The 19563-nt window shown below is 36.4% G+C and overlaps 2 protein-coding genes across 5 annotated transcripts in view; both read right to left on the bottom strand.

The window, feature by feature from the left end:
* Window positions 1-303: 303 nt before the first annotated feature.
* LOC119076411 (protein Aster-B-like) lies at window positions 304-4564 on the bottom strand. Of its 2 annotated transcripts, none has more exons than XM_037183144.1 (6): window positions 4049-4564; window positions 3778-3908; window positions 1137-1330; window positions 792-1020; window positions 608-728; window positions 304-549 (listed from the first exon to the last, which is right to left on the bottom strand). In XM_037183144.1, exons 1-6 carry the CDS (start codon window positions 4484-4486, stop codon window positions 457-459), a joined length of 1206 nt encoding a protein of 401 aa, XP_037039039.1. In that variant the 5' UTR covers window positions 4487-4564; the 3' UTR covers window positions 304-456. The 2 variants fall into 2 exon arrangements, with proteins under 2 accessions (XP_037039039.1, XP_037039040.1); XM_037183145.1 differs by having other exon boundaries at window positions 4241-4564.
* Window positions 4565-7558: 2994 nt separating this feature from the next.
* LOC119076405 (5-hydroxytryptamine receptor 2A) overlaps window positions 7559-19563 on the bottom strand; it is a 128295-nt gene continuing 116290 nt past the window's right edge. For 2 of the 3 annotated variants that reach the window (XM_037183132.1, XM_037183133.1), the window contains 4 exons: window positions 10817-11023; window positions 9043-9115; window positions 8265-8488; window positions 7559-8197 (listed from right to left, as the gene is read on the bottom strand). In XM_037183132.1, the coding sequence (XP_037039027.1) occupies window positions 8011-8197; window positions 8265-8488; window positions 9043-9115; window positions 10817-11023 (691 nt within the window). In that variant the 3' untranslated portion in view covers window positions 7559-8010. The remainder of the gene's footprint in view (window positions 8198-8264; window positions 8489-9042; window positions 9116-10816; window positions 11024-19563) is intronic. The other variant, XM_037183134.1, reaches the window with a different exon arrangement.

The raw sequence follows: 19563 nt of genomic DNA, 5'->3' as shown, positions 1-19563 counted from the left end.
CACGACTTTTCGATATCAACATTTTGTAAAAGGATTCATTAGGTCGATAAAAAGCATTTGCAGCAATAAACTTGCATGTGCGAGTTCACCTTTTATATAGTTTAAAAGTGCGTTCTTTTGGCACCGTGTGCCAGATTCCCCGATGATTTGCTGATCTCAACAGTATTTCGTTCAACAACTAAAATCCACAGAAATCAGAAAGTACAGAATCGGAGTATTTTTGACTAGTTTTAACCCCTCCGATTGCAATGGGAAGGTAATACAAACCGCATAGAATGCAGCAAATTATAATTCTTTTGTTGGAAGCAGTAACTAGTCATTTATTACGTATATATACATCATCGTTACATTCAAGAACTATCAGACTTTTTGGAAAACAAAGCAAATTCAACTAAATTGAGTACACGTAATTCTATTCTAATGGTTATGCTCACTGACACTTTGAGGTTATGTATATTAGTCGTTGATGTGGCACTTATCTACTGAGTGTATCTCAGTGACTCCTTTCAACTGCACTTGTTCGATCAATTCCACCAAGACTCGTTCAGTCTAAAAGTTACATGAAATCTGTTAAATACCGAAAAAAAATCCCTGAAAATCTGAGTACATTTTGAATCAGTGTTACAGCTACTTCTAAAATGTTTAGCCATTTCTGTACATTTGTTTCATGAATATTTTGCTGATTACGCAACAGCTGTATCCATTCTTCACTTGATCGCTCTATTGACCTGAAATAGAAGCAACGATAGCTTTTAACATCAGAAGACCTAGAGTTCATAATTTCAGTTTACCTTAATGAATCGTACTCGGGCATAGGCTCAATAGTTAATTCCTGCTCTAGTTTCCATAACTTAAATAAAAGTACTGCACTCATAGCTATGACAGCGACAAGTATGCTGAATGTTAACCACATCAAAATACTTGCTTCTTTCGATGGACTATCTTCCTTGAATTCCATTATTGGATCTAATTCACCACTTTGATTAGAAATGGCTTGTTGTTTTATGGAGAAGGACAACTCTACAAGAATAAATGTAAATAGATTTAATCATCAACGAAAACTGAATATGGAACTTTTCCGGACAACACTGACAACAAATTGAACCATCATCGTTCAACAGAAACATAATTCTTACTTTTCCTAGAGCTTCGTTTTCCCTTCGACGGAGGAGTGCACAATTCTTTTTGTAAGGTGTTCTGCAGATCAATGTAATATTCATCCATTCCAGCCAGACAATTCTTTTCAATTCGAGATTTGACCACTCCCCAGGCCGACTTTTTGTAACGTAATTGTCCGTACACTGAGTACATCGTGTGGTTATCGATCGTGCTGGAAGAAATCGACAGAGACGATACAATTAAACAATGAGCAAAAGCTAACGAGCGAAAGAAGTAAACATTTTTGACATCCTTGCTGTTTTACCATGTTACAGACGGCAAGCATCTAATCAGTATTATTATCGGGCCTATTACTTACATCGATCAAAGTATTTTTATTCTGTTAATTACAAATCTTGTACTTCAATTTTTTAACATATATTTTACAATATAACTGACCATATTATCCATGTCATTATTTTTGTCTTCGTTATCGATAACAGATGAATAGCCATATGTGACAGGTTAACAAACTTCAAGTTAGTTGATTTTTCACTCAATACTCAATTTAAGAACGTAAAACGAACACACTTATGTTATCGAGAATCTCTTCTTAACATTCTTGGTTTAAGTCATCAAATCGCCGATTCATCTCTTTCCTTTTGTCATCAGTCCTTACAATTTAAGGATACGTAGTTTAATTGCTGACAAGTCTAATATGGACATATCTTTCCCTGCTAGCGAAATTGTTGGGAACGTTAATATTGTAAATTCGGAAAAATTCAGAAAGTTTTCCGAACTATTCGGAGTTTTCCGAATTTTCAGAATTACATTTCCCAATAATAAGCCCTGTTGGCAATCGTAAAATTTATAAGCAAAATTTGAAGCCTTAGTCTCGTTCCAGTCTAATGCGTAATGTAGGATAGGAACCCTCCTTCTACGGTAGATAATTATGAACGATTGTAGATAAAATAGAAAGAGGGTCTGTTTGTTGGTAGTCTAATTTTGAGATACCACCGACGTTATACCAATACTCTAGGAGCCTCATAAAGCTACGGGTATAAACCTATATGCCGAAAAACATTTTCTCTACGACTTTCAATTTTTACCCCAGAAGAACCCTAACTAGTAGTCCCTTTATAATATGGGCGAAAAGGGAAATTACCATTGGCGTCCACAGACATTTAACGACTGAGTAAAAAAATCTTGCCCCCGAGTCCGCAAAATAAGTTTTTTTTATTCGCCCTGACATATACATTTGACGACCATTTAAAGACGGCCATAATATGGTCAGATCTGGTGTATATATCTGGACGTATCAAAAACTGGTGTCAAAATAACGAATGAAATTTGAAAATAAAGTTTTTATTCAAACGCCTGTCAAACGCTTTGATTTCAGATGATGCTACTTAGAGGTGTGCGGGCCGATGTTTTTTTGAAGCCCGTCCGGCCCGAAGCCCGGTCAGAAATTCATTTTTAAAGCCCGGCCCGAACTGGCCCGACGTATTTATAGCCCGTCCGGCCCAAGCCCGATCGGGCCGGATAAAAACTCGGACGGGCCGACATTTTCGGGCAGCCCGAAAGCAAATTTCATATAAAAAAGTGCGCGAAACTTTGAAAATCGGGCCAAAAATTTGGTTTTTTAGGTCCGGTCCAAGCTCGGCCCGACAGATTTGAAGCCCGCCCGGCCCAGACCCGGCGGCCCGCACATCTCTAATGCTACTCTCAAGTGCAACTCTCTAAGTAATTATTGCTGTAAGTCTAGACACAACAATGTAGTTGCCTTTATGTAACAACCCAACAACGTTTAAGAAGACACATTCGCAAATTGTTGCCTACATTTGGGGCGGGGGGGAATTATTATTATTATTTTGATGATAATTTTGGACTCGCGTCCTTTTTGGAAAAAGCACGACTATCGTTTGGTGTTAAAATGTGTTAGCTTTCAGTAAAAATTTAAATTTTTGTGGTGATGATACCTAACTCCGAGAAAACTCAAAATATGTGTCGATTTCAGCTATGTTTAACCTGTCACATACGACTATTCATCTGTTATCGATAACGACGACAAAAATAATAACAAGATCTGGGTTATGGTCCTTTATATAGTAAAAAATTGAAGTACAAAATTTGAAATCAATCGCTTAAAAATGCTGTGTTCTACCACAACCATTTATAATGCTGTCCGTTGAAGACTAACGAAATATTTGGCTATAATAATCCATTTAACAACAGCTTCATCGAATTTTTTCTCTCAAAAGAAAAACGTAAACAAAAATTGGTGTCAATTTTCGTGAAATATTGAGTTTTCTCGGACTGAGATTACATCACAGCAAACATTTAAATTTTTACTGAAAGCTAACACGCTTTAACACCAAACGATGGTGTTCCAAAAACAATGCGAGCTCGAAATTATCATCAAAATAATAATAATTTAGCCCCGAAATATAGGCAACAATTTAGCCATGTGTAGATTTCTCTTAAGGTAAAATTAAGTTTTACTCACATCATCAAAAATGTATCAATTAAATTCATTTACTTTTCTCCGATGAAATTTGATAAAACGAGCCGAAGGCGATGTCAATAATCACATGATAAGTACCATGATAATCTCATTGGTTAATTCAAATTAATTGTCTAGTGTATGGCTGTGCCACAATAACAACTAATCACAATTACCTGAGCATACAATGATGTATCGCAACTTCAAAAACATCGGCGTACGGAATGTTTTCATTTGAATTGACCACATCAACCGCATAAAATCGATTCGGTATGCAACAGGAGCTTTCGGTTTGCATTTGTGTAATCTATGGATTCAATCGAATGGATTCAATTAAGTTAAAGTGAACTTAAATGGAATGTAAAGTCGTATTTTGTGTACTGTTGTAAACTATTGATTTTAGCAATACTCTCTCTAGCAGCCAAACTCACAGTCACAGTAACTCACACTTGTAAACTTTGGACCGAAACCAAGATTGGTGGTCAATGGCATTTTGTATTTTATTGTTCTCCGCATTTTGCCATCATCAGATCGTTCCCATTCGGTATTGTGTATATCGTAGTGCTTTCGCATTGCATGAAAATCTTCCATAAACTTTGATTTCGAAAACAGTTCATTTCGTAACGCCTCCACACTGACCGGCAGGATGATGTTTATTAATTTTCTCCATTCGTGCGCTGGAGAAGTACATTCGAAATCGTTGGTGAATTCCGGTTTTTCGTTGCCGGAATCACTCGACTCCACCAGCAGCTCAGACATTTTCACATTTGGCGAATCGATTTTCGGCTTTTTCCGCGATAATCGACTAAAGTTGCGGAATATTTTCGACTCCAATAAATGGCCCGTCTGAGTAGGACTCAGGTCAGTTTGATTGGTCGATTCCATGACACCGGCAGACCGATTAAATATTCTCAATATGCGCTTGAGACGTAACAGAACGACTGAAAAATGTATTGGTTAAGGTTGTTATCTTGTCACGCTTTTTTATCACCATGGTTGATTAAAACCTTTCGATAAATTCCGGTATCTTATCGCATATTGCACTCAACGTTTTACACTCGTATAACAAACCAAAGTTCGTACCAAATTCAATATTTCAATCAAGCGAAGGGGACGATATTTTCGTGTTCCGGATTTAATATTAAAAACGTTTTTCTACGAAAGCTTTTTTTTAGTGGGAAAATGTCTGTAAAAATTGAACTTTGTTGATTGTCGGGTGTGAATGTGAATATCGATCGACATGTGTTCAAATTTCTAAGAAAACTTTGCAGTGCCAAAGCCAGTGAAATTTCAGCATGAATTTGCTTCAGCTGCTATTCAGCTGATCCCGACATAGAATGCACTGCCTCTGCCTGTATATTACAATTAATAAGTGTGCATTTCTTCGATGTAATATATTTCCACCTTTATGAAGACCAAGTATTTTACTTCGTAAGCTTTAGCACAAATTTTGTTATAATACAGAGCACATTGCTGTTAATAGCAGACGACGACGATTCTAGGAAATCCATCCATAGTTAAATGTCTCAGTTTGTTAAAAATGAAAGGAGCGAGAAAATAACATATTTTGTCAGAATGAAGCACAAAATGTTACGAATTTATAATGTCTGTGAAGAACCTGCGACATTTCCAACTCCCTAGTCTAGTTGTTATGACGATGAGTTTCATTTGTGTCTTCGAAAGTTCTGAAAATTCTCAGTTTACAACATAAAAACAAAATCCTTCGTTAACAGATAAAACAGTCGTTCGTAAAAGGTTAACATATCATAGGTGCTGAATGACCAGGCTAGCAACTCAATAGCGCAGTGTGTAGGTCGAGACTTCACATTGAATTTTTGAATTGCCAGTCGTGGGTTCGAAATTCAACCGCAGCACATGTCATTCTATTCATCAGATAATTGTCCACAATAACAACAATCGGTAATCTGGTTTGTGTCTCGAATTTAGTACCGATAACGTCTCTCTGTACTCCTTTTAAGTCTCGTTTGTAAATGTCATTCAGTCAGCTGAAAATAGCTTCCTGAAGTAAAGATGGAAAATCCTCATCGTGGATTTGCGCCTCTGATTTCTCGTCGTATTTCACTTTTTTGGGTCATATCAACCAACTTTTGTAGGATGGCGAAGGGAACGAAATAATGAAAAAAATGTTTTGTGTCTATTAACTTCCACGGATCTTTACCCCGAAAATGTTGAAATTAAATCTCACCGTATATGGGACGTGTTAATTGAAAATGATTTTTGGACACAAAACAAACATTTTTTGGTATGAAGGCACCAATACCCAAAGGTTGTTTGTTATGACCCAGAAACGTGAAATACGAAGAGTAGTCCAAAAATTTGTGATTAAATTGTTTCAGGCTTACCGTGTCCGAAGTTGTTGACTTCGATGCAAGTGTAGATAGGACCATCCCTAAACACATCCCTAAGGATGTATACACCAGTTTCAGGTGAATGAATCCAATAACAGATTGTCAAGCTTTCAACTACTCACCCTTGATCCATACTATGAACAGGCTAATATGCAAACAAAACGAGCCGTCAGAACAGTCGGAGCGTTTGCTGCGACTGAGCCCCGTACGAACCCGTACATCTATTGCGCACGTGACCCTAGTTCGTCCGTCGCCCTACTCGTACCGTAAGTCTACTGCGCCCGTAAACGTCGGTAAAGTAAAATTCTTATGAAATTTATACGTCTTAAAAATTGCGCATAGCGCAATTACGAAGCCCCGTACGACGTTCCTTTCAAACGTAACACAAATTTCAAATTGACCTAAAATTTCCTCAGTCCTATATTAACCTATATTTACCTATAAATAAACAATTTACTGATAAATATGCTAGTATATAGCTCAAAATAACTATCTATACCGTTATATAGCTCAATATAGCTATATATATTTATATATAGATATCCATATTTGGGATCCTTCAAACACCCCACACACGTAACCACTCACTTCCCACTGATCAAAGACTTTGTAAGTATCATTTTCACCGATTTATATTGATTTTACAAAAATCCAAAATGGCGGTCGAGGGCCATTTTGTTAGGAGGTGGAAAGTAGTACGACTGCTTTACATTCGTTAGTACCTTTCAAACAAAAAAAAATCATGAAATTTGGTCAAATTTTACTCGAGATATTAACAAAAAACACCACCTTCACTCTACGGCCGAGTAGCCTCATATAAGCTCACTCCAAGAGACCTAGCTCACGCTCCGGTGAACTGAATTTCATGAACTTTTTTTTCCCTGATTGGTACGGTCAATACCTATCTAATAAAGCAAAATCTATCTAAATCCGTTCAAATTTGGCCAACGTTCAAGCAAAAACGGGTTGCCGCCCTGTACCTAGTTCACACCAAGGGGTCTAACTCACGAGTCGGTCATCCAATTTCCAAAAACTTTTTTTTCGTCGATCGTATTGTAAATACCTTTCATTTGACGTATCACTTACAAGTGTAGCCTTTAAATGGCCAGAGATATCTTCGGAAAACGTTAAATCACTTATGGGACCCCAGCTCGGGAGGGGTCGACCCAAAATCGCCCATCTTCGAACTTAGCCTCACTATTTTGACTATCTTTCAGGAAAAAAAAAAATTTGAAATCGGATTTGATTTACTCAAGATATCGACGTGACAGACAGACGGACAGACGGACAGACGGCCCAAATTTTTATTGCGGATTCGTCATCTATGAACATAGGCAAACACTTTGCCCTTACCGTCTGCTTCGAATTCCATCAATTACACACGGCATCGTAATCCTATAAGCCCCTTCGTACTTCGTACGGGGCTAAAAACGGAACTCTTCTAAGTCTATTGGAGGCGCCACTAGAACATACCAAAGTAGTGGTTGTCTCAACGTCCCTACTTTCCCATTAGATTAATATAAAGTGTTATGCACAGTGTGCGTCTTGTTTTCATAGTGTGGAGAGCTAAATAAAAGTCTGTCGGCGGGCAATTAACATTGATAATTTATTGACTTTTTCAAACAAATAGTTGAACTCCTTTAACATTAAAATTACATTCATTACACTGTTACACCTAGTTATTCTTCATTTTAAATTTAAATATTTAAGGTGTGTGTGTGTTTGTCTGGCTGTGTTGCCGTTCATTTTCCTTAAACACATACACACACAAATTACTCTGCCTAAAATTATTTTTTTATTTCATCTGATGATTAAGTTAGCTTTTTAAATCTAATTTTTAATTTTAATTCTAAAATTATAGCTCGCTTCGCTCTCTACTTAAACTGTTAACACTCACTGTCCACAATTTATTGTAACTTAAACAAAGTAATTTCAAAGAACACACATACACTTACACACTAAATAGAATTATCTAATTTGCATCACATCAATCACATTAATACTGAAGTAATTTCATTATTGACCTTTGATGGAATTCTCTTAGCATTCATCATCGGTTATTGTGTAACTGCCACGAAAATCACTCAACGGCGTTGCATTAACAGTCGACGGTGTCAACAATGGTGCTCCCTGTAATGAAATTGCCAATGGCAATGCTGACGGTGCACATAAACTGGCCGCACCACGACCTTCATTCACCGACCGATATCTTGGCGGACGACCCGTCCTAATTGGCATGATGAGCAAATTAATGTAAAGTGGAATGAGAAAAATGACTCGCTGTAAATGCCTACCTTTCACAATTGCAACTGAGCAAACGAATGAAATTCGCACGAAATGTTTTGTTGAATACGGTGTAGATGATTGGATTTATCGTTGACGATACGTATCCCAGCCACAAGCAAACATTTACCACCTCATCCGGTACAATATAGTCGGGGAAAGCAGCAAATACGATGTTGAGAACAAAGAATGGTGCCCAACACAAAACGAATGTGAAAAATACCAGACCGAGTACCTGGAAACAATCGAAATGTTGTTTGTTGACTGCTTTAATAGCTTCTAGACTAAAAATGGAAACAAAAGTGGGGTTTATGCTTTCGGCGATCGTTCAACTGGTTTCATCAGTAACAGTTGCCAAAATAATTTCCAAGAGTGAATATAGTCGCTTATATATGAAGTATTTTAACGCACTAGGTGTGAGATTATAAACCCGAGGCGAAGCCGATAAAGTACCAGCATACGAATCGTGTTGGATGCAACGTTTTATGCAATGAAGAAAATCGTAGTTTGCCACTAGTGTCATGTGTCGCGTCGTACAATCGTATTTTTGGCATTAGATAAACAAAAATCCTCACGAAATCCTTTATTGCACTAGTGCGTTCATGCGACATTGCACACAAACGACGTGAGTAACGAACTGTGTGTCAGTGGGGGAATTGCATAGTTTTTTTTAAGTGTTCCCTTTAAGTACAATGAGCGGTAACTTAAGAATGACGTTGCAATCGGTCCGTTCATTGAAATGAGTTCAATCATTCAATGCTTCTATTCGAATTAAATAACAGAATTTACCTTAGTTGCTTTCTGTTCGGTTGCTACAGCATTTGCTGATAAGCCGTGCCGCTTGTTGCGATTGTTCAAGAATCTGTAAATTGATGGAAAAGTGTGTTAAAAATTTAATGCCGAGGAAAATTAAGGATAAAACAGGACGCTCGCTCATACACCAGCACCTTGCAGACGCTTCACCAATGACCCTGGAATATATTAGGCAGAAAGGTGTTTGTACTGTTTTACAAGTGGCATAATCGAAAAGTTCTAACTCTCAATATTGACATGACATTCAGCCGCGCGAGCAGGCTCCCAGATTTCGACATCAAGATTGTCTGTGACACAATTACCCTAAGAACAGATATATCGGGAAATTCTAAGATAATTAAAGAAAATATGGGAAAATGCTTTCCAAAAAATAGTCCCTGAATTATACGGTCAATGAGGGTTCAGTTCAGGGACTACAGTGAACGACATCTCAAATGTCTCACTGTCAAATTTTTCTGAGAATTTTATTGTGTCATTGCAAATTCACAATGACATTCTCTGAAAAAAATGACAGTGAGACATTTGAGATGTCGTTCACTGTATGTTGAGAAATCAGTTTAAAATATTTCTCACAAATTTTTCAATTTTCCCAAAAAAGAACAGGTTTAGACAACTCTGAGTGGATCACAAAGGCGGTGACACACAAATTGCGTCAACGGCAAACGGCTACGAAGTTTATATGAAAAGGGCAACTTAACAAAATAAAATTCCGAATTGTCGTTAAAAACATTTTCTTCAAGTTGATTTCTCCCACAATCTGAGTGCGTTTATCAATTTCAGAGTCAACTGTCTTCGTTACTGTCTTAACCTGTTCTTTCAGAACCTTGAGGTGGACGACACATCATGTGAGTAATATAAAATTATGCACCTCTCGCCAAAATTGTTATAGAGACATGCCGACGAGCCGAAGGCGAGAACCGTAATGACCACACGTCAAGATAACAATTTTGGCAAGAGGTGCATGCACTTTTTTTATCTGCCGAGAACATATATATACCAAACGAACAAAAATACTCTAGAGGGATAATTGAGAAATTATTGTACTAGGCAGATAAATAGTATATTGCGCACCACGTAAGCGAGTGTGGAAAATAAGAATGCGCAACGAGATGCACACTATACGTTCTTCAGTAGACAAATGCAGAAAGAATTAAAAAATAAAAATGAGACGCAATCAACCTAAGTCATTTCAACACAAGTGTGGAAAAGAAGGTCAAGAATTTCGACATCAGAGAAAACGTTTCGGGAAAATCTAACTTAGTGAATATTGTACCATCATATCCCTTCCTCGTGTATACGCTAGGTAAGGTGTGGCAAAATATCGAAAATGCACGAAGCTTACGATTTTGGAGAGCTACCCCACCCAAATATGCGCTGAGTAATTATTAAGAATGTCTCCCTCACCTTCGTCAGAATACTTCTAGTAAGTACACTTAATGGATTAACAATTAACTTGCAAAAATATTTCGTCTAGCCCTTCACAAAAATACGTTTTGCAATCGATACATGAATGAATGAAATGAATGATTGGTTCGCTTTACGGGTATTCTATTCACAATTATTGTTATAGTCTAACGTTAGATTAATGAGATGCGAAGAGTTACACTAAGGTTACATTTATGTATATAATACGGCAAAAAGGATTGCCATCCAAGCACAATCTCTTCAATCTTTATTAAGACGTTTGGAAATTAAAAATTTATTTTCCCTCATCTAATTTTGCGCTTGTTTGTTTGTCCATCTGTCTTACCTAAGGTTTAAATTCAAGTTGGGTGGTGTAACATTGTTCAAATTAAATTTTAACGTCCTAAGCTTATAGCGTCTCGTTTCACGTGAGATATTCGGAGGTGTTTGGGTACACTGATCAGATGTTTGCAGGTTACGTGCTGATAAACGAGAGCTGCCATTGCTAAAGCTGAGATGCGGATGTGATTTACTATAGCGCATTGTTGGATTTCTGCAAAAACGGAATGTTTGTTTATGATGAATAAAATTGTGAATTCGTTAAAGATGGAACATTACAACAAACATACAAATAAGACGCAGAACTCTTCGGGTTTTCTCATGGGAATTGCGTTCATGTGCGAGAGATGAATATGCACGAACGATTTTTTTAGAAAATCAGTCAAATAATTTTGGTAGAATGTGATGAGACTTTGTAGATAAAGATGAAAGTTACGCAAAAATCATTCCGAACGCCTATCATAAGGTTAAATTTAGTTTGGAGCATTAAAGCTTTCACAGATGGCAAGCATATCAGCAGGTTTATTACCGGTTCTATTACTTCATTTGTTGTAGAGGGATTTTTTTGAAAGTGGACCATCAGGCTCCGTCGGAGCTATTTTTTCGCGGCGGTTTGTTCATATGCCCATATAGCCCTTGGCCCCAATAGTCCAAAACCGCTGTCGTTTAATTTTCATATTTGCGTCTTGGCTGGTGGTGAAGGTGCAAAAGTCGAAAAAAGGGTGTTTTTATACGTGATTTACTGCCGCCACAGACAATGGACACACATGTGTGGTGGCTCGTTGGATAGGTACTGTCCAGGAGAACCGGGGCAAGCATAGATATCTTACATGTTCTGTGCCATTGTTCGAAAATAACAAAAATATTGTGTCAGTCAAAGGCCATAAATTTTGATGAACTTCAAAAGGTGATATCTCGCACCTGGAGAATGTTTATGATTAGATCATTGGATGCAGACATCAAAAACAGCATAATTCGTGTATTTTTCTAAAATCAATATTTCGCTTTCGAGTGAAGGAAGACATTTGCTTTATACCCAAAAAAGTATCCTGAAACCTTTCACTTCTATGGCAATTGAGGTATAATTGTAGAGCTGGGTTAAGCCTCTATCAGGGCAACCACTGATCTGTACAACAACAATTTGATATCTGTCTTTGCCCCGGGTCTCCTGGACAGTACCTATCCAACGAGCCGCCACACATGTGTGTCCATCGTCTGCAGCGGCAGTAAATCACGTATAAAAAACACCCTTTTTCGACTTTTGCACCTTCACCACCAGCCAAGACGCAAACATGAAAATTAAACGACAGCGGTTTTGGACTATTGGGGCCAAGGGCTATCTGGGCATATGAACAAACCGCCGCGAAAAAAAGCTCCGACAGAGCCTGGTCCACTTTCAAAAAAATCCCTCGTAAGTATTTGATTTGAAATCTTTTACTTCATTTCTCTGAACATTCGTGTCAGTCGGAGTCTGAAGTCGTTATCGAAGGTTTGTACGCGCAAAGCAACATTAGCCACAGCGACAGCTATCGCTTTTATCGTCATAATCGGTAGTAGACAAATAGCAGTCTTTTAAAGGTTATATTTTGTAACTAGGAGTGGTATTTTAGTCATTCGTCGAATGAGCAAGACTGCAAGACCTCATCATTTGTCAGTTAAGAGACGTAATTTTGACGTCATGTCAAATCTGTTAGAAGTACGTTAATGATATTAACGATTTACGGCGGAAAGAAAATTGTCCAGTAGTGAAAAGCAACGTTGGGAAAATGTTTCAACTCTTGTTTCAACGTCCCTAACGTTAATGTGTCACTGCATGGAATTTTGATGTTTTTCAATGTGTCTTTGAGCTTCCAAGTGTTTAAAATTGTGAAATGTCAGTGATTTCTCTATTGGTTTACATACGCTAGAGCATGTGACACGTACAGCCGTAGAGCTCGTACAATATTTCTTCGTCAAGTTTAGAAATGTCAAACATATCGAAAAACGAAAAATTTCTTAGATTGGTTGGTTTTAGAGTGCTAGTCACTGTAGAGTAGATTGAAGTTGTATAGTTAGTGATCCTTGGCTAGTTACAGCGATGATGCAAGTTAAACGGTAATTTTCTAGTGGGACGGTAGCGCGCTAATAGCAAACTACACTTTGGTACTTGATTATGCATGGACTGCATAGAAATTTTTTTTGATTTTCCAAAGAAAATGAGCAAATCTGCAATCTGTAGCAAATAGTTGCCACACTTTCAAAAGATTCGAATGAAATCTCAAAAAAATCGTAAAAAGGTTCGCTTCGATTTATAATGCATCACACAAAATGCTACCTATATTCTTTACCAATCTCACCCGAAACCCATATAAATATACAGCTGCCATAAGCGCTTCAATGACTTCTAGAGATGTTAATGTTGAATGGCATGAATGAATTTTTTCTACGATTTATTTAGGCGAAAAAAATTGAAATTATTTTCTAAAATCCGATTTCATTGACCCCGATAAAGAAAAATGAAAAATCCATTAGATTATAATGAATTTGAGGCTTAATTTCGGAGAGATTATCAAGCATTTTCACTTTACCGCACCATATACACAAATATTTGTAGCGACCATAACTGGTAACATGCAATACCCAAATCAAAATTACCAACTTCATTTCAAATTGTGATTTAATTGGATAAAGGCAAATTATATATATAGACCTCCGTCACCTCTATACCATATTATATAGATATAGCCCGAACCAGGCCAATATTCATTCAGACGAACAAACTCACTCTCGGATTGTGATAAAATGTTTCCAATTTGTTTTGCCATAAAGTATATTGTTGGTGATGCTGGGTATACACGACTGGTATATGTACAGCACATAATGTACACACAAGTTTAAATTCCTACTATCATTTTGCGAAACATAATAAATTATCCCTTCGCCAAGTTATTCCACCAATTCGTGCCATTATATTCCGGCACCAAAATGAATTGCATTTTCCATATTTGACGGTTAAATGGTAACACCACGGTGTAATACGACTAACTATACGTGTAATAGAACACCCACAGTAAAAATGATTCACAGGTTTTATGGATTTAAATTTTCCGACATAGAAAAAAAAATGTTTTTTTGGGAGAGGAAAAAAATGATTTATTTGGGAAATAAAGAATAAATTTTTTTCATTTGTTTTGCGACAGACATAGACAATTGTTGTGTACACTTTTTTCTGTGGACTTTATGAAAAATAAAACAAAAAAATGACGCGCCATGAATTTACGTTTAACTGGAACCACATTAATCCTCGACGAGTATTTAAACGGACTATACTTCACAAATGAGCTCCATTAATTTGCATAACGAGATTAGTGCATTTCTTGCAATTTATTTTTAACAGTCTGTCAGGTGTGGTTAACGATTTTGTACTCGCTTCATTCATTCTTTATCCATTGATAGTCCGTATCAATTGACACGATCGGATCGTATACTTTTGTGTGGGCTGTTGCTGATCGTACGCGTGTACAAATAGTCAATTGATACACTATTCGCACACGCGTGTGTAAATAGTAAATGAACACACTGTTTGCTCACCCGTGCGAATAGTCAATAAAGACACTATTCGACACAATGCAGTTTTTATGCAACATTTTTGCATAGATTTTCTTATTTCGTGTGCGAATAGTGTGTCAATTGACTATTCGCACATATATTTACTGCCAAATAAACTGCTATCGAGCCTCATTTTCAATAGCTCTCACATGTCTAGTTAGAACTGCTAATTACAGATTAAGTTGCATTGAACTATTGTTATCAGTACTCGGACAAATATACCACCAATCTGAAAATTATCTGCAGCTCAAAGAGGGAGTATTAACTACATCGTAAATTGACCGGAACAATTTTTGGGAAAGAATTTTCCCACATTTTCTTGAATTTTTTCATATTTTCCGAAATTATAAAAAAAAATGGAAACATTTATAAAAATCAATTCGGTAAAATGTGGGAAAATTGAAGAAGATGTGGGAAAATGCTTTTCCAAAAATTGTCAGTGAATAATATAGGTTTCAGACCGTCACGGAAAAAATGTGTTTTCTTTAAAACAGTCCCATCCCAACTTTGTAAGACAATTGTTTCAAGACAATGATTTCGTAAAATAAATCAAGAAAATTTCAAGTTTTGAATTTCCCAAAAAAATATTTGCAAAAATAAAAAGATCGTTTTGCGGTCGCGGCATCTGATTTTATCAAAAATGTTTATGTTCAATAGTTGTTGGTTTTATAAAAGAAAATGGTGCGAATAACGAAACTATGTATATTCAGGGTACACACGTGTTAAAACGAAATGGAAATTGAGCACATTCAGCGGAACTGTCACCTTGATATATCAGTTTGATAACCGAAATGTGCAACATCGCGGAAATAATATGTGTCGCGACTTTCGAGACATTGAGAGCATGTTAACGCAAAAGAAATTAAGAAATTGAATTTAGTTGTTACTGGGACTTCGGAGATTAAAGTTACGTTTTTGAAATTAGAAGAAAATTGACTTTTGCGATCGTCGGAGTCGGTTTAATAAATCGTTGCCAAAAGTTCATTAATTCATTGTTGTTTTGTGAAAAGTGAAAGGAAACGTTTTAGAGAAAACGTCAGTGAAATTTAGACATGAATTTTACTTCATCTGTTTTTCAGCACAAATCGGATCTTACGTCTTTATACCGTTTTACAACTACCACACGTTTTCGTGTAACTATTTCACCCGAATGACCACTTTTGTTTCTATTAGTGAACCAGAAGGTAAAACATCTGAAGCAAATTCATGTCTAGACTTCACTGACGTCCTCGGAAGATTTGAATGGAAAAATCTTTAATTTTGAGTAGATAAGTGGTAAGTCCGTTCTTACTCTCGACTGAGAGTATATGTATAAAGGCAGGAAGTACGAAACCACCCTTTCACCCTTGTGAAATAAATGCCAAAATCATAGTGAAAAAACTAGTCCTGAAAATCGTCAGTAACATTATTCAAACGAAGTAATATTGAACAAATGAAAAATCGATCAGCAGTAAGGTTACATTAAGGTGAAGAAGGTCAAGTTCAGCAAATTTTGTACACAAAATTGGTAATGCAAACACAACTCAAAAGGAAATAAAACGAACACAAACTCTACAATGGACAATTAAGTACATCGGAGTGAAAAAAGCAAGTCGATTTCGTGTGGTGTTTGTGTACAAACAAGAAGAGATTTCTGTGTCGCTGCGAGTGTTTTATTATATACAGAAGTATATATATGGGAGTGACGACGGCACGTTTTTCTCGTTTTGAATAGACAAATAGCGAATTAAAAAAGAAAAAAAGGAAACTTCGAATAACAAGGAAGTTTGAATGGGCGAAGCAATGGACAAAAAGGCAAATCATGCTTGTTATGATTGTTCTTTATCAAAAAAAATGTGTACGAAAAGAACAAATAGATTAAAGGGGTACGTGCTTTTTGGTTCTACAAACGGTCTATACGAATCGAGACTTACGGTGGGCTTTTACGATTTCCTTTTAAATTTTTTTTTTGGTATTGTTGTTGACATAGGGTCTCATGGTGATTTGCTGGTGATCATAGTGAACAGCTGCCAAAGAGAGTACTGTTTCGTATGAAATTGTTTTTTTTACAGTTGTTTGACAGACTTTCGCGTCTGGCCAGCTCCATTGACTGTAAGTCGTGGGTCTTACAGCAGAAAATGTACCGTACGTAATACGATCACCATGACTGTGATTGAAAATGTGATCAGAAACGTTAAGTGTTTATATGGTTTATGTGTTTATATGTTATTCTACCTTTGTACCACTACAACTCAACCGATTTTCGAAAAAACAAAAATTATTTGATGATGAAATCCTCAAGTCAAGTTTCGAAATGGGCGGGTTAAGCGTAACGTTCTGGGAGTAAAGAATTTCTGCTCTTTGTTAACACGATAACTGGAGTAATTCTCAACCGATAAAAAAAATTGATGAGGAATGGTTTCCAAGATAGATTATAAAACAAAAACGAGTGTGAAGTTTACTAGTTTAATTTTCAATAAAGACATACGCCAATTTTAAACAGTAAAAATTTATAGACAGTAGTACTTCATAGACCTGTATCAGACAATGAACTTGTGAAGTACATGAGACACAATTCGATTTCCAAGAAGGTCTGTTTTGCTTTAAATATAATATCGACTTCGTTTTCTAACTATGTTAAATATCATTTGATTCAAATCAGTCAATAAATCATTACAATTACAAAAAACTATTTAGAAGTCCAGACAGTCAAGGGATATGACCCACCCAACAGATGGGACCTAGTTTATTCGTGAAATTATTTCAAAACATTGGCTCATGAATATTAAATGAAGCTGACGATAACCTGAAATTTTATTAAAACATAGCTAACGCCGACCCGTACGAAACACCTATTCGTATCAAAAGCCTTTAATGTGAAACTCTTCATTTCTCTTACTTCATTTTCTTCTCTGCTGAAAAACTATTCTCCCTATAAAATCACTTACATTATCCACTCTTTGCCTTGTTATCATATACAACTAAATTGCCGGAGGCAATATAGACAGCCCCGTACGAAGTCAAATTTCAAAAATTCCTATTTAAACAGCTATATACCGCTATATTTACCTATATTTCACTGTAAATAAACATTTCACAGAAAAATATGATATTATATAGCTCTATATGCCTGTATATAGCTTAATATAGCTGTATATAGGTATATATAGATGTCCATATATGGAATCCCTGAAACCCCTCACACTTAACACATTATTTCCATGTTAACAGAAACTCTAAGCATCATTTTTCCCACTTTATATCACTTTTAATAAAATCCAATATGGCCGCCGGCAGCCATTTTGTTAGGAAACCGAAAATAGTACCGACGCTTTACATTCGTTAATACCTTTCAAACAAAAAAAAAAATATGAAATTCGGTCAAAATTTACTCGAGATATTGACAAAATACTCCACGTTCACTGTACGGCCGAGTAGACAGATAAGAGTTCACTCCAAGAGACCTAGCTCACGCTCCGGAGAACATAATTTCATAAAATTTTTTTCCCCTGATTGGTACGGTCAATACCTATCTAATAAAGCTAAAACAGACGAAATATGTTCAAATGTGGCCGACCTACAAGCAAAAACTGCTTGCCGCCCTGTGCCTGTTCCACACCAAGGGGTCTAACTCACGAGTCGGTCATCCGATTTCCATAAACTTTTTTTTTGTCGATCGGTATTGTAAATACCTTTTATTTGACGTATCACTTACAAGTTTAACGTTTAAATGTCCGGAGATATCTTCGAAAAACCGTAAAGCACTTATTGGGCCACAGCTCGGGAGGGGTCGATCCAAAATCACTCATCTTCGAACTTAGCCTGTCTTTTGACATTACCAAACGGAAAAAAAAGAATTTTCAAAATCGGATGCGTTTTACTCAAGTTATCGTGCAGACAGACAGACGGACAGACGGACAGACGGACGGACATTTTTTTTTTTCGCGGATTTGGCATCTCTAGACAACCACAATAGGTTTCCCCTTACTCAGGGAGTCCAATTCGACGTGTTACAAACGTATGCGTAAACCTATAAGACCCCAGTACTTCGTACGGGTCTAAAAATACTATCGTCCAATATCATCGACGGTGATTAGTAAAATAATAAAAAAAATCCCTCGCTTTCAATAATTGCACATTAAGTGTTCGTTCGTGAATATTCATTACAAATTGCTGGTCGTTCATTTATCATATCTTCTCTTGCCTTTCTTTATCTGTACTAAACGAAATGCTTTCCATCAAACTGTATTATACCCTTTATGCCGACTATTCAACATCGATCCGGATATTCAATTGCAGGAAATAATTTTCCGTATTGGCTCGAGTTTACTTCAATAAATTGAAGTTATGGGAATAACATCCCCGAAGTGTATTACTCAAACTTTCAAAGATCGAACTATTTTTCGAATGCAAACAGAAAATTTATCATCATTTTCATTATTTATATTTCATATATAGGTATATATAGCCGCACGCTGTGTGCAATCTCTCTTTTACATTATCCGAAGAGGGAACGAAAAAAAAGAAAGGAAATCCAAGAGCAATTCCTTTCCTTCATCAGAAAAACATTACGACCGACCGACGTTGCTGCATGAATTCCAAATTACTTTACTTTACAGATGTGAATGCGAAAAATAAACTATTTGATTCTTGATATGGAATCTGCTTTATTTACCAAGAACTTTCCGAATTTCATCTTTTTCATTTTTGCTATGAACAAAGTAAGTAGAAAAATCCATCTTCAATATGAAGAAAAGAACGAATCATAGAGAGTACCCGCATTTATGTTGGATGTAATTTGATTTTTTTTTTTTGATTTTTTATACCTTCATTCGAAGACAAAATCCTTCGAGTGATTTCCTATTGTGCTTCGTCTCATAAATTACAATTTCATTTCTACTATACGTAACTGCCATAACCTCGAACTATATATATATATATATGAGCAACGTACTGAAGCAGCGATTGAGCAACAAATATTGAACTTATTTCGCAATCAGATCAATGCCGAATTTCCACATCGACTGTTGACAAAGAAATTAATTCTTGGCAACAATATATAAAGCGACCGACATTTCTACTCGAAGTTAAGTTATTGGAAACTATGTGTAACAAAGGTTTGATGATTACTGGTAACTGTGATATAACATATTCAGTTTGGCCAGGAAAAATCGGGTCAAAGTTATT

The sequence above is a fragment of the Bradysia coprophila genome, unplaced genomic scaffold (genome assembly GCF_014529535.1).
Source record: "Bradysia coprophila strain Holo2 unplaced genomic scaffold, BU_Bcop_v1 contig_232, whole genome shotgun sequence".
NCBI classification, from domain to species: Eukaryota; Metazoa; Arthropoda; class Insecta; order Diptera; family Sciaridae; genus Bradysia; species Bradysia coprophila.
This window is presented reverse-complemented; position numbering and strand designations above follow the sequence as displayed.